We start from the raw sequence: 15,063 nt of genomic DNA on the forward strand, positions 1-15,063 counted from the left end.
ACATCCCCTACCCTCCCCCGTGCCAACATGTTCCGTTTCTGACCTACTCTCTCTGCCCTTTGAGCATTTCGGAAACAATTCGTCCCTCCCATGCCACTACGCCACGCAGAGGGCAACCAAAATGGCACCCAAACCCATGCAAGAACAAAAACATTCTTGGCGCTTTATAAGTTCACAAACTGTGCAAAAATCAAGGAAACTGCATGCCATCGCACTACATCATATCAGGTACCTACACATCGTCCTGGCACGGATCTGCAAGATGCACTGTTGCACAAGCTGGTTGCTCGCACTGTTTTGCAATGTGTAACTTCATGACATGAGTTCAGCCTTATCTGTGGGCTGTAGAACCTGGGCCTGCAGACGTATTGTGAAAGGAGTTAATAGAAAACACTTTCTGGAAGCATGTGAGGGTTTAAGACGCTGGGCCTTACACTTATCCACTGAACTCTGCAGTGCGTGGATATGACCTCCCTCTCAAACAAATTTACAGCAGTTGCAGAAAGGAGAGGGACATCAGAAAACAACTCTGCAGTAAAGTTTGCCATTAATAGAAAGGTTCTTGAATTTTCAGTAAAGAGCTCAAGTGCCAGTTTCTCTTGGGACAGTAGACACCCTCAGGACCTCAGATTGACAAAAGGGACTAAATACTCCCAGAATGTCGGGAGCTCACATGAATATAAGGACTCTTAAGCAATCCATTTTACATCCTGCTTGTGCTCGTATTTCTACATCGGCTTACAACAGAGCACCCCGTCTCATTTTTGGTTACACCCGTTTTTGTGCACAGTGCACCCAAGCTTCAGGACGGCATGCCTTGGGGGTTTGATTTCACAACTCTAGGATAAGACATTTACATGTTGTAAAGTTCATTCCTGTATGTTAAAAGTGGCAACAACCAACCATAACAGTCAGTAAAAACCATTCGACTTGTTTTAAAGACACTCACGAGTCACATAATGTAAGAATGGTAACAATGAGAAGAAGCCAGACAGCCCCCTTGGGCCCTTTTGGTAGTTAATAGCTCATTGATATGAGGATCCAGCCATTTGCAGAAGGATGCCAGGGTATCGGCCTCAACCACAAGGGTAGCCTGTTCCATTCTCCCACAACCCTTTGGGCAAAGAAATGCCTCCTGTTCATGGTTTGAAATACTGCTTAGTTTCCACTTGTGCTGTCTGGTTTGTACACATAAGAGTGGGCTCTGCTTCTTTCCATGTGAAAGCTGGTTCCTCTGTACCCTGCACTAACATGGCATTCCCCCGTGGTGAGCACTGATCTTAACACTTGCATTAAAGAAATAGCAACAGCGCCACTATCAGCTCCGTATCAATGATGTCTACACAAAGCCACGATCAGTGATGTCAGGGAAGCCAATCAGTCAGGGTGTTTAACGAATGCTTTCTTCAATCCAGTGTCTCAGCTAACTAAATCTAGATGAAACCAGTTTATATTTTAGAATTCTGTCTCTGAGTCAGGGCAGGACACCTGCAAATAATGTTTCAAGGAATAGCACTTAATGACTGATTCTGGTCCTTCCTCCAGTGCAAAGTCATTGTACACTTGACTCACGGTCATATCATGCGTTTATATGGGTTTTCCTTTTGAATACACTCACGCAAAAGACCAATAGAGGTTAGAAATTCTTCAGCTGCTGCTAAGAAGGCTTTCATAACCATTTGAAATCCTAAGAAAATGGCTAAAGGCCCTCTAACATGTGAACAGTGGAGAGCTGTTTTTGAATGACATTAATGCTATGGAAAAAAAAACGAATTTTCTCAAATCAGTCAGAAAGCTTTGGTAAATGCTGGCTAGCCTGGTTTACATATATGTCACCTGTATTACCTTTTTCACACTGATGAGAAATGAAGTAATGTGTGGAAACTAACTAGGTGTTTTTTTTAGCTAAACTAATATTGATTTGACTTAGCAACTGTATTTCTGTATTTACTTCTCCCATCTACGCTGGCGCAATGTAAACAGCCCTAAGAAAGTTCATTTGTAAACAAAGAGAGAATGAAAGAACAAAGCTCAACATTGTATGTACAAGTTATAACTCTAAAGCCTGCCATCAATACACTAAACTAAAAAAAAAAACGTGAAAAGCTGAACCGCTACACACGGGTACATTAAAGGCAATGTTACCTTTCAATACCCTTTTATCCTTAATATCACACTGTTTACTCTAGAGTAAGTGTCCATTACTGCTGTGTTTAAATATGTCAGCCTGGACAACAGTGCCGCCTGCAGGCACAGTGCTATATATAAATCCCTGACGAGCTGAAGAGGTATCTGCCAAACACAAAAGTACAAAGATATTGATATGAATGTCCCGCACAGGAGTGAGAGCTACTTTCGTCGGAGTCTTCCTACTGGCAAGCCATGAATTAAGGCTCGGTGAAAAGGGGCCCCTTCCTCTCATTGTCATTTCTTCCTGTTCAGGCCACCAACTGTTTGAGTGCTGTACCCTGATATTCCTGGAAAGCTGACACGCGTGAAATGTGCTGTCTCACTCCACAGACGTAAACCTGCTGAAAATCATGTACAGATGAGTGTGCTGGAGAATGAAATTACATGTTGAGAAGACCAAATCTAAAACTTCAACAGAGGCACTGAAAAGGTTGTACTTTTCTCTGAGAATTTTCCACTACTTGGTCTCCCATTACTATACAAAAGTATATTCACTTTCTTACGCACAATATATGGTTTCCAGTTTACCCGTATAAACACAAACTCACACTCTTACATATAGATGCATGGAAGCAGAAAAATGAGTTTTTTTCCCTTTAGCCCTGCCTGTAACAATGCAATGAATGTGCGACTCTATAAGATGTGATTGGTGTCAACATCAAAGAGATCCCAAATGATTGATTTAGACCATTTCACAGTCCTCAAAGATCCTAAAGCTCACTACTAAGGGACTATGATTTTCAAGGTAAAAATATTACATTTCAATTCCTTAAAATTCAGAAGGTGAATCCAGAAACAATAATGCTCATTTTGAAATTGGCCATTTAAGACATATGGAGTCTCTGAAGTTTCACTTAATTGTATATCTTTCCTCTTCCGCAAGACAGAGAAAAAACACTCTTCTTGTATTACAACTGCCGCAGAAACTGGAAAAGGGATAAGGCTGGTAATGCATAAAGCACAATCCATCCTGAGCTGGTTAAAACTTCAATAAGACTCCATGCACTTTTTAATCTAGTCAAGCTGTGAAGGATTCTGATATTACAAGAGAACCAAAGGGCAACTTTGAGAACTTCTCAGACAGTGACTTATCTCTGTGTGGGACAGCTCTGTTTGCTTGGTTCTATATGGTGGCTGGGACAACCAGGTGAGAAGATTAGTCTGATTTCAAAGTGAAAATGTAAACAAGATCGGAGACGAGGGTCTATTCAGGCAGCAAAGGTGTTTTACTCTTTAACATTTTGTGTTTGCAACCCAATCCTTTATTTAAACTTTAAAAGGTGCGAGACTACCTTTTGCAGTAGCCTGTGGACACATCCTTTGAAATCTGTCAAAAATAATTTAAGCACTTCTTAAAGAAATTATAGTATGTACAAATACGCTCAGAAATGAGATACGTTAACATATACACACTTAGTGTAACCCACGTCTTTCCTTCACGACTAGCTGCTCCTAAAGACATTTCTGACCCCAGCACAAACAGTGCTGTAGATTCAGTGGCTTGTGATCCGAAACCGCTTGCCAACCCATTCACAGGTTTGCCCTAACCTGGCAAACATGAGGGCAGTTAGGCCCAGCTCCCATTGCGTTTGGAAACGGCATGCTTACCTATTGTGTGGACAAGATCCCTAATTACAGTTTCTGGGATTGGAGCCCACCTCCTGGCACTGACAAACTGTGTATCATACCAACGCACAAAAGAAATCAACATTCACATCTAAAGGATTTAACCCACAAAACAAGCAACTATAAAAAACAGAACCATGTCAGTGTAACACAATGCTAAAATGCTAACTTCTTGAGCATGAACACAACCCCCGGAAGTCGTGAGAGCCAGCTTAGTTGTTCCCCACAAATGATAATGGTCTATGGCCAGGTGAAAACAGCAGGCATGGAATGATCTCAACAATGTTTTCTTGAAATCATGCCATTGTAGTCCTAGCACTGTGCTGTCCTGCACTGCCCTTCTCAAACACCGACACTTTCAGAGCGGCTGGCAGGAGCAGAGAAAGGACTTCACCTTTGCATCACTGAGAAGTTGTGGTAAATCTTGTGCCTGACACCACACCTTCACCACCTATTGTGGAACACACCCATACAAGTGCAACATCCCTACTAATGACATCTTCCACTGGGTCTGCAAACAGCATTCATTGGCAAATTAAACAGCCCACCACTCCCTCTGCTGCCATTTTAGATGTTCTTGTGATGCAAAAGATGGGAATACAGTCTCTCAACGATCTATGATCATTCCAATCATTTTCATGCAGACAGCAAGCTCTAGTTGCTCTGCTGATGCACGGGGTTATTTCTTCCTTGAATGTTTTGTGCCTTAGCCACTGCAGTCTGAAAGTAATTACACAAATGGATCAGACTGATGTGAGAGTCCTTCGCTGGTATGGTACCCTGCTGTCTTTCAAGACATGACCTGCCCCGCACTGAGACAGTTTCCTGGTTTCCCTGAACTGGCCCTCTGATTGTCATTGGAGAATCTCATTCTCCAGACAGCTTCATTCATGAAGATAGCCTGCCTTCAATCATGCCACTAATAACCAGGTGTTTTTCATTATTTAGGCAGAACCTGGTCAGATCTTTCACTGTTCTGGTATTAACTGAAATCATGCCTTCCTGAATGGCTGCTAACACAGATTCTTAATCAACTCATCATGGCAATTTAACAACTCAAACATTGGATACCAAGTACTTGGCATCTTTATGAAATCGCATGACTTGAATTTTGGTAACTTGTTATCCCAAGACACAATACTACTCACACAATCCACAAACCTATCTGCCCACTGTTTTAAATTTGTAAATAACCTTCTACGTGAGTCTAAAGGGCTTCTGATATTAAAGTTACACCGTTACCTTTCAGATTGTAAATCTGTAGATATACTCTTGCCTGTTGCTTTTTTTTAACTGCTAGAATCAGACAACCAAGCCCAACAGTTCCAGCTCCCCTCCAAAAAAAGATCAATAATCTCTTTCTAGCAGCAGCAAAGCAAGGCCTTACTCAGTACAAATGCATTTACAATGCATGCCAACTGCAAATCTATATCTGTGAAGAAAAGAAAGTTTGGATTAATTTCTTTTTGTATTTCAGGATATTTAATCAGACATTTAAGAAACAGAGGCCACAAGTCAATCAATAACTTCCCTGGAGGTTTGGTACAGTATTAGCAAACTGCAAAGCTTCCCAATAATGATTAATCTGCAGCACATTAAGCAGTCTTGGTTTTCATTGCCCCACTGTGACAAAATAAAAGTTAATATAGATCTATGTTACACTGCTTATGAAACTCTTACATAACTTCAGCCTTTTGTTGTAATCTTATTACAGCAGGGCATGCACAATGATTAAGGAGACCAACTCCATGAGCCTGCAGGGGAAAAGGTGGCTCACCGATGAGGTACTACTAAAACCAGCATTAAGCCACAGGTCCTGATCAGACGGAAGAAAACAGGGGAAAAACCAAGAATGGAAAACAGCCTGGGGCTGCACTAGGTGTGCGATATACATCTGAGTCAAAGCGGGTTTAAGCAATGTCATCACCTCCACCAAAAAGAGCAAAAGCTAATACCTGCACGGAGGTATTAGGGACTAGCAGGGGCAACTTTCTGCAAAACCAGGACCCCAGAGGCAGTGGCTTCTTTCTCAGAGAGGCACTCCATGATGCCTGGCTGTCAAACAAAATGTATAAAAAATCCCAAGTTGCTACTTAGATTTTGTGTTCGTGGATGTGTTCTTTTTTCTTGTACAGTCAACTTTAAATTTTTTTTTTAACAGCTTATGGCATTAATCTTCCAACACACACGATGTTTACTCCCAGTCAGAGCTAGTGGCATCTCATGACCTTGGAACAACTGGCGATGGCTTTTCCAACGCAGACTAAATTCAGAGGCTTTTTATCCTCAAAACGCCTCAAGCTGGACACAATTAATGTTGTCACTATCAGACACCCAAAACGTCTAACTAATGTTACAAATATCGCTCTTGGAACCTTCTTTCCAGCTCAGGCCACAAGAGTTATTTTCTCCAAACAGCGACAAGGAGAAAGAGTAATGTGATATTATAATTACTCAATAGAGAGACCAATCATATGAGACACATAAAGTTCAAGGCACAATAAACTTCACTGTGCAAATCATAACCTTTGTTCCCTTGTTTGTCCACTAAACTTTATGCTGGTTCCACAGATCTAGGCAACAGACTGGATTATTTCTAACACTGAGGCCTGTTATAAGTAGTAATATCCAACAGGGAATTACCAGGGATTACAAATTTTCTTGGTAGCAGAAAACAGAAAGCAAAGTCTCAGGAAATGTGGATCGTGTACAGCAGGCAGGAAGTGTAGCTCTCCGGCTAGGCATCAGTCAGGTCATGTCAGCTACCGTCTGCCCATCGCCTTCACTAGTGTCTCGTTCCCCAGCCCTCTAGTTTTTCACTCGACACATCGCATACTGGCCGCATGCACATGGCAAAGTAAAACTGCTTCCGTTCCGCAGCTTATGAACCTCCCAAAATCTTGCCACACCGCTATTTTTGTTTCTAACTTAGTCAGCCTGTACTGTCATATCGGCAGGGAGTGTAAAAAAGAAACCCTGAATGACTTCCTGTCGTGTCAGGAGCCCTATAGCCGTACACTACAAATCCGCTCCCACATCCCAAGAGAACTTTTGCTTTTTAAGGTAGTTGTTTTGGGGGGGTTAGATTGGGCGGAATTTTCCCAATTGTGTGTGGTCTTCAGGCAAATGAGATTAATCCTGTTATATAAGAAACTTACTGTGCAGGATATTCCAAGAAGTTTTATCCCCCACTTGTCCTCGATTCTTTATCTATAAATACAAAAACTGCACCCAAGATGCACAAATACGCTACATTTTTACAAAAACAAAAATACCCCCACGTCTTTAGCTAAAATATAAAAAGTTTATTAAACAGGTCAGCAAAACTTCACCACAACATTCCAGTCAGTGCCATAATGTAGCTTTGTCTAATGATACTCTTACAATTAAACTAATTAAGACAGCAGCATAATTATCATCAAGGAGTGGGCATGCACCAGTTGTATTTGCAATACTTATTTTATGAACACCATGAAACAGGTGCTGTATTGCTGTTATACTTTTGAGTATGATGCAATGCTGCAACTGAAAAGGAATGTCACAGACTAATTGCAGCTCTAACAAGAAAAGGCATGACTTGGTTATTTTTTATCTTCTCAACCCTTGTTATTCTGAAGTCAAGTCAATTCCAAAGCCCAGAAGCCAACTTGGCTCACTCCATCAGATACACAGCTTTACTCCATTTATACACAGGACAGAGGTGAATTCATATTATCGATCACATCTTTTGATACTATGAAAAAGTCTTCTGGTAAATACTCTCTAGTCCCAAAAATACAGGTGAAAAGGGTTTTTAGGTACAGAGCATGAAAGCCCACCTGCGATATCAAGTGGAAACAAAAAAACGTTTATGTAGCACCTTTCGTGACATATCTCAATGCTTTGTAATAAAATAAACAAAAGAGATAATTATGCACAAATTAATACATTAAACCTAAAAGCTAGAGTATAAATGTGAGCTTTAAGACCAGACTGACTTGCAAAACCTGGTATCATCCCACAGCTCTGGAGCAACAGGACAGAAGCAGAGTCTCCCAGGGTCTCCCAGTGCTCCGAGCCCCGTTTTGGGAACAGACAAATGGCTAGAAGCCAAAGATCGCAAACACGTAGGTGTGTACGGAGTCAACAGTTCACAGTTCAGGAGCCAAACGGCTCGAAATCTTAAAAAGTAAATAAGGGTTTTTAACCTCATTCTGAAATCCACAGGCTGCCAGTAGAAGAAAAAAATATTTTACTCACAAAAGTGACAGCAGATACACAGTGGTTAAGAAGAATGCATTAAGCATTCCGTAACAAATGTTGGGCAAGGAAAACGTGAATTGTAATCAATGTTTGAAAACAAAGCCAGAGAAAATACGGGGCTAGATGACCGAGCAGAGTGTAATGACAGAAATCAATTAGTAATTGAGGCAAAACGAGAAGCCTCATATATACAGCACACATGATGGTGCTTTCATCATGTGGCTACTGCGCATCAAATTGCCTTTTAGATATTTGTTTTTATATCCAGGACTTTTTATGGAAAGCTTTTCTAGAAATAGCCCAATCTGCTGATGACTGCACAATTGTATTGATTTGTGAGACACAGGATCTGAGATTAAGGCAGAATATTGCTTAAGGCTTTTGACAAGTGCAAAGTCTGTACAGAGATACAACATCCTGCTTTACAGAAAATGAAAGAGAAGTACAGCCCTGCTGATGGTATTGCATTGAAGGTTTAATTTTTTAAAGCTATTTTAGAAGGGCTCCTAAAAAAAGGCATTTTCCATGAGTGTTAACTTCATTATGATATCACGGGCCAATATGAGGCTTCCATGTGATACTAGCAATGCCAACTACACAAAGACAGATTGCAGATGAACATTTCTGACTCATTAGTGGTGCTCGATGTAGACAGATTTTGTGATATCGAAAACGATCAACAACTACCACAGCACCACTGTCGGCTTCTTCTAGCCCGATCTTGTCAGATCTCAGAACTTGGGCCTGGTCAGTACTGGGATGGGAGACCCCAAGGGGAAACCAGACTGCTGTTGCAAGTGGTGTGGTGGACCAGTAGGGGACTCTAACCCCCTGATCAGACTTTTAAAAATCCAATGGGGACATGTTATAGGAGGTGCCACCTTTTACACAGATGCCCTGACAACTTGGTCATTAAAGATTTCATGGTACTGTTCAAAACAGCACATCAACCCTTCTTTCCTGGCTACATTCCACACTGGACATGCACAATCTGGCCTCCCTACATTTCCCAGTTGCTGCCACTGATCTGCTGTGCAGTGGGGCTGCTGGTGCATGCTGTTCATTTTATCTGCACACAAGAACCAATAATGGTGTTCAGTTTTTTATATGCATTATAGAGGAATCCAGGGTTTTTATATGGGGGTGTGGAAAAAGAGAAATTAGTTAAGGTAACAATGTTAAACCTAAGACATTTACGAATAATATTCGGCACACTACAAAATATTTACCTGCACGTGGCTTCTTCGTCACACACAGGGGATGAATGTATATGTATGCTTGTACAGCGCTGAAGTCCAGTCTGTAAGAACGTGGGTGCAACTTAAAGGGACAGGAGTCCCCCAGCTTCTCAACAATCATCCACACCTCTCTCAGGAAAGTTCCATGAAATCCAGTCTCTTACTACCATGTGTCAGGGCAATATTCTCAGGTTACTGACACACAAAGCCATCTAGACCCAATACACCAGTGTACACTTCAGAAATACAGGACTGAGATATAGCATGGCACCTCAGCTCCACGCATGAGGAATCTAGAAAAATAGCATGTGGAAAGAAAGGTACACAAAAAAGGTGCCTGAAAATCAAAATGATCACCTTATTATCACTGAACTGTATTCTTGGGGGTTCCTGATTTATTTGCCTGATACTGTAAACACCTGGGTATTTCACATGACCGATTCAGGTGAAGTTTTCTTGCTTAAGAGTATTACAGCAGCAATTAGTCTCACCTGGAATTTAAACCCACAACCTTCCAGTAATGAGTCCAGAGCCCTAACCACTTCTTCGCTCTCCTGCCCAATGCTATAAATCCTTGTTACATGATTATTAGCAGCTGTAGGTCGAAATGCTGTTTTAAGCGGTTCCCCTGTTTTGTCCTGCCACCTCCATTCTTAACATCTTAATAGTCAGCAAGGTCCACCACGTGCCCTGGATGCAGTAGCAGAGAAAGAGAAAGCAGAGCAAGAAACCTCCTCATTGTTCCTGCCTCCTGCTCCCACCATCCCCTCCCCCACTCCTGCCAAACAAGCTAGCCTCTGGCCTTCTTAAAGGTACAGTAGCCAGGCTTCTCGGTAGCACTCGGGATTAAACACACCTCGCTAGGTGGGAGACGTTTCTCAACCAGTGCCAGATTTAGGGAAATAATGTGCTGCACTTTCCTCACCAAGATTCCACTAAAAAAAAAACAAAAAAATACCCACCTCAAATCTAAAAAAAGCAAAACGATGGCAGCAAAAAAAAAAGGACAACCCCTTAACTTCTGAATTCAATGAATTCCCCCATAACACATAAAAAGGATCAAGAGTAGCACATTCAACAATCTGAAATAACTGGCTTGAAACATTCTGAGCAAATCCTTAGCAGCCCGACGAGAAAACAGGACATTCCATTTTAATCACAGAGGTTTTTGGCTTACAGGAAGTGTTCATTTTATTACTGAAAGGGGCGATTACCTTTGTCCTTTATATTTAGGGTTCTGTACCCAATATCCACATACAGAGCCCTAAATACATTTTAAATAGTAAAGCACTTACTCCATTAAGTGCACATTATTACCATTCTGGTAACTAACCGCTGCCTAGGTGAACAGGATACAAACCCACCGTTTGTTTCTTGCATTTTCAGAATCCACTTTACCCCTCTAATCAAACCAAGTGCCTCTGGTTGTTGTTTCCAGTCTACCCATGATTCATACAGACGTGTGCACTGCAGCGCGTGTGGAGAGCAGTCTCGCTCACGTGTGCAACCACGCACCCCTGAGATACACACACATGCAGCGCGGCTACCAATTCAGTAACTTCTTAGCGCAGAGGAAAGGATTCCCGGTTCGAGCCACACGCCAGCTGAAAAATAACCGAGCTGCATTTTGTGCGTTTGTGTCGCCAAGTTGGAGCCATCTTTCGAGACCATGTGATTCAGTGCCTTTGTGAGGCCGGTCCTTACAGTAGCTGGTTTGGGCCACAAACCTTTACAGCACTCCCGTATCGGACTGAGGGATTTTCTTAATGACCTGATCCGGTGGGTTGTACCCGAGGAACAGTCAAGATATGTCACCTGAGCAGAACAAGAGAAACAAGAGAAACTGGAAACTGACATCCTCGCAGCCCAGGAACCTGATCTAGCTGTATATCAGAATTTGCAGTAGAAACAAAAGAACCCCCCCCACACACACACACCAAAAAAAAAACAGATGGATTTCATAAATCCCAGCAAACTAACACGAAACACGTCGACTGAAAACGCAAAGGCGAGGCAGAAAGGAAGCCGAGAACGTGCTCCCATTTTCTTTTTGTTCTGGGACAACCGGTAGTTGCCCTGAGGAGAGAAACAGCCTCTTCTGGCCTCGGCTTCCCTGCTGCAAAGCGAGCCCCCCTCGAACAGTACCACCCCCTCTCCCCGTGCACACACGCTCACTGCTCTCTCGCAGAGCCTGCCAGAGGACAGGCGGAAAGAAAGAGGGGGGAAAAAAAACAACAGCAGCAGCTCACAAACAATGTGAGCTTCCCGGGCTTCAATCAGGGAGACCTGAGTGGGGAGGAAAAAAAAAAGAGTGGGAATCTGACCTGTTCGCCTTCCGAATCGTAATCCTCATCATCTGCGCTCAGTGATAGGGCCATGTCCGTTTCATTATTAGTCCAGCTTTAAGCAAACTGACATGGCTGGAGACTGAGCCTGCTGCTGTTGTGAGGAACCCTCCCCTCCTCACAAGAGCAGGCAGTTACACAGACAGATACAAGCCAGGAGGCTCATGCATATTCATCAGATGGGTCAGGAAGGGGCTGGGCCAGCCAATGGAGAGCCATATGGCGTTTGATTACAAGGTGCCCACGGAGGGGTCGTCATTAACTGTGCTTGCATACCAGTGAGAGGGGAGGGGAAACCAGAGCCAGGGTCGCATGTGCAAAACCATCAAATCAGGCTTCTCAAGATCATGACTGAAAATGACTCCTAAAAGGCACAGCGGGCCTTTTGTTTTATTTCTGTGAGCACTTGAGCATGTCTGCCGGTTCTTACTCCCTCCCTCATGGGCCAGCATCCATTGCTCTTCCCTCGATTCTTCTGGCCTACCATGCGTAGCCAGGCTTTCATTTCCTTTAAAATTTCATGTCATGCTCCAATGTTATGTACTCAGCGTAAGGGAGGGGAGGACATAGCATTAATATACTACTACTTTATTCTCCCCTGATACTAATAAAAACCACAATTAATTGGAATAACACACAGGTATGAGGATGGGTGTTTTTATATGAGCACAAAGAAGTATTTACAATAAAACTCAAAACTTTAACACAGAAAGATAAAGTGGCCTTAATGGCGTGTTGGAGCGTGCCAAATGGATGAAGAAACTACACAAACATTTGTATTCCAGTTCAGGGTTGCACAACGATAAATATTAATGATCCTTAATCCTACAGACCATCTGCTTTGCTTCTCAGCTTCCAAACCCCTGATTCGTCGATCAGCTTCAGCAAATACCTGACCTCTCCCCTCCATGCACAAGGAAGGCATGCCAGTGGTCAGTTCCTACTTGTGCGCCCTGCCTGGCTGTTAGAGGAAGAATCCCGGTTCAAATGCCCCAAGAGGCCTCAGGCAATCCCCTCGTTAATTTAAAGTACTCCTCTTAAGACTGCATTTGCATAGCGATGGGTCGTCAGGGTAAACAAAGGCACCACCTCCCCACTTACTCCCTGCAACCTCAACCCCCCTTACATACATAACAAACTTCAAAACAAAAGCTCTCCCATTTGAATGAACTCCTTTCAGTCTGCTCCAGCTGACAGGGGCAATAGTGCAGACTAAGAGGATCTTCAAAGACAGCTTCTGCTAAAAGCATCTGAGAGGCCATTATTATAGAAAGAGTCAGGAGTCCAACTACAGTACATGTAGTCACTGACTTCAACAATTCCAGACGAATGAAAACTTTTTTTAAGTGTTTTTTTGGGGGGGCAGATACTGTAGGTATAATGAATGAAGACCATACTGCTTGAACGAGCTCATTGATGAGGACAACATGCATGTCCACAGTGAGAGGCACTTCCCTTCGAGGTTTTCAGAAAACACAAATGTGAAAACAGACTCAGCATTTAAAAGCCTTCAGCAAAAAAAAAATGTCGTCTCCATTTTTTTTTCTTACCAACACATTTCAATTTCTGACAGTAGGCCAATAATTAATTAAGAAATGCTTTTCCCCCCAACATGAGAAAAAGAAGAAAATTCTTTCATTTCAGTGTAGAACAAATGCTCATTAGAAACCAGTTTGCTGTGTGGTGTACAGCCAGCCCTGTTATTATAATAACAGTGTCAGCAGAATACAGGAATTTGTGGCTTATTTTTCATTTTTGTCAGAATGTTATAATTCTCATTTTAACTCTATCAGTTCCAGAAACATGATGCTCGAATCATTGGGCTGTGCATGATTTTCACACAGCCTTATGAATACGGGACCTCTCTCTCTCTCGCAAGGGCTAGAAAAGCTACAAAACTTTCCAGTGTTTATCATAAACCCACATTATTTCCAGTTCCCCTTCACTCTGCTAAAATCTCATCTTTAACATAAATTAAACTGCTTTGAATTTAAATAAGTTGCATACCTTCAGTCATAAATCTCCTCAGGAATGCTTTTGAAAGGCAAAATATTTTCTCCCAAAGACTTGGCCAACGAAACAAAATCAGGAACATGCATCTTAACAATCCCCACTTACTACAACATCCAATGCTGACTTATGTTCCTATGTATTACTACTGCTGCAATAGTTTAATTTGAACAGATAACCTCCCCTGACACTGAAATAAGAGGACATCTTTAGGATACACCCTCAATTTCCAAATTCATTGCCAAGTCTCAGTGAAACACACTGTAGATTTGATTCCTTCAACTCTCAGGACACAAATTAAAGCAATCAGAACCCACACATACACTGAATATGATATAGTGGGAATAAGCTGAGCACCCAGAATAGAAATGGGAAAATAGCACATCTGTGGTTAGTAGTATGGTGTAGTAGTAAGGCTCCATTGGTTAGGGATCTGGACTCAAAACTAGAAGACTCTGAACTACCTGGGTTCGACTCCCAGGTGAGACTCTGCTGTCTTGCCCATGAGCTAAGCGCTTCACCCAAATCGTTCCAGCAAAATACCCAGCTGTATAAAATGGGTACACATGCATGTTGCTTTGGATATAAACGTTAGCCAATAAAAATAAATGTAAATGTAAATGGTTAGCCACACATGTTAAGCCTTTGAATTTGCATTAGTGGAATAACTGCCTTTCAAACTCAAGGGCCAAACAGAAGGGAAAACAGCTCTCTTCGGCCAGCTTCATGTTTGTGATCCACGCCAAATGGTACGGGCAGCTACTAGCAATGCCACGGGACTGGTACCCCCGGCTGTTACAGTTAGATCGGCACCACCACTCTCAACCCAAAGCCATGGGGATCTTACACTGTGGACGCTCCCACCTAAAATCAACGCCAGCACCATGAGTGATGGGCTAATATACGCCATGCTGCACTGACAGGAACCAAAAAAAAAAAACACATTTCTTAAGTGATCCATAATTTTACAGTGACGGCGATGAAAATAAAGTGATGGAATACAAAAGACAATCTGTTACTGGGGGGAGGGGGGGGCGTGGCACAGTGCTGCCTCGCAGTGCTGGGGCCCCGGGTTCAATTCCGATCCTGGAGTGCTGTCTGTGTGGAGTCTGTATGTTCTACCCACATCGGCATGAGACTCCTCCAGGTGCGCCAGCTTCCCCCCATAGTCCAAAAGACTGGACCGATGGGTTCGTTGTCTTCTGCGACAACCGGCGCCGGTGTGAGTGTCTGTGTGTGCCCTGTGATGGACTGCCAATCTCGTTCAGGGTGCACCCCACCCTGTGCCAGCTGCTTGCCAGGATGGGCTCCAGCTCCCCTGCTAAACTGTCCTGGATGAAGCGGTCAGAAGACGGACAGAATCTGATTCAGGGTTTTTAAATTTGGCATTTTTTTCCTTTATCCCCAACAGG

The 15,063-nt window shown here is 42.7% G+C and overlaps 1 protein-coding gene across 7 annotated transcripts in view; it reads right to left on the bottom strand.

Moving 5' to 3' along the window:
- kdm2bb (lysine (K)-specific demethylase 2Bb) overlaps positions 1 to 15,063 on the bottom strand; it is a 79,780-nt gene that overhangs the window by 19,775 nt on the left and 44,942 nt on the right. For 2 of the 7 annotated variants that reach the window (XM_088618819.1, XM_088618818.1), the window contains exon 1: positions 11,621 to 11,779. The exons of the other annotated variants lie outside the window; for them this stretch is intronic. In XM_088618819.1, the coding sequence (XP_088474945.1) occupies positions 11,621 to 11,674 (54 nt within the window). In that variant the 5' untranslated portion in view covers positions 11,675 to 11,779. Of the gene's footprint in view, positions 1 to 11,620; positions 11,780 to 15,063 lie in introns of those variants that run through there. 7 annotated transcript variants of the gene reach the window in all.

The sequence above is a fragment of the Lepisosteus platostomus genome, chromosome 24 (genome assembly GCF_059453375.1).
Source record: "Lepisosteus platostomus isolate fLepPlt1 chromosome 24, fLepPlt1.hap1, whole genome shotgun sequence".
Taxonomy (NCBI): domain Eukaryota; kingdom Metazoa; phylum Chordata; class Actinopteri; order Semionotiformes; family Lepisosteidae; genus Lepisosteus; species Lepisosteus platostomus.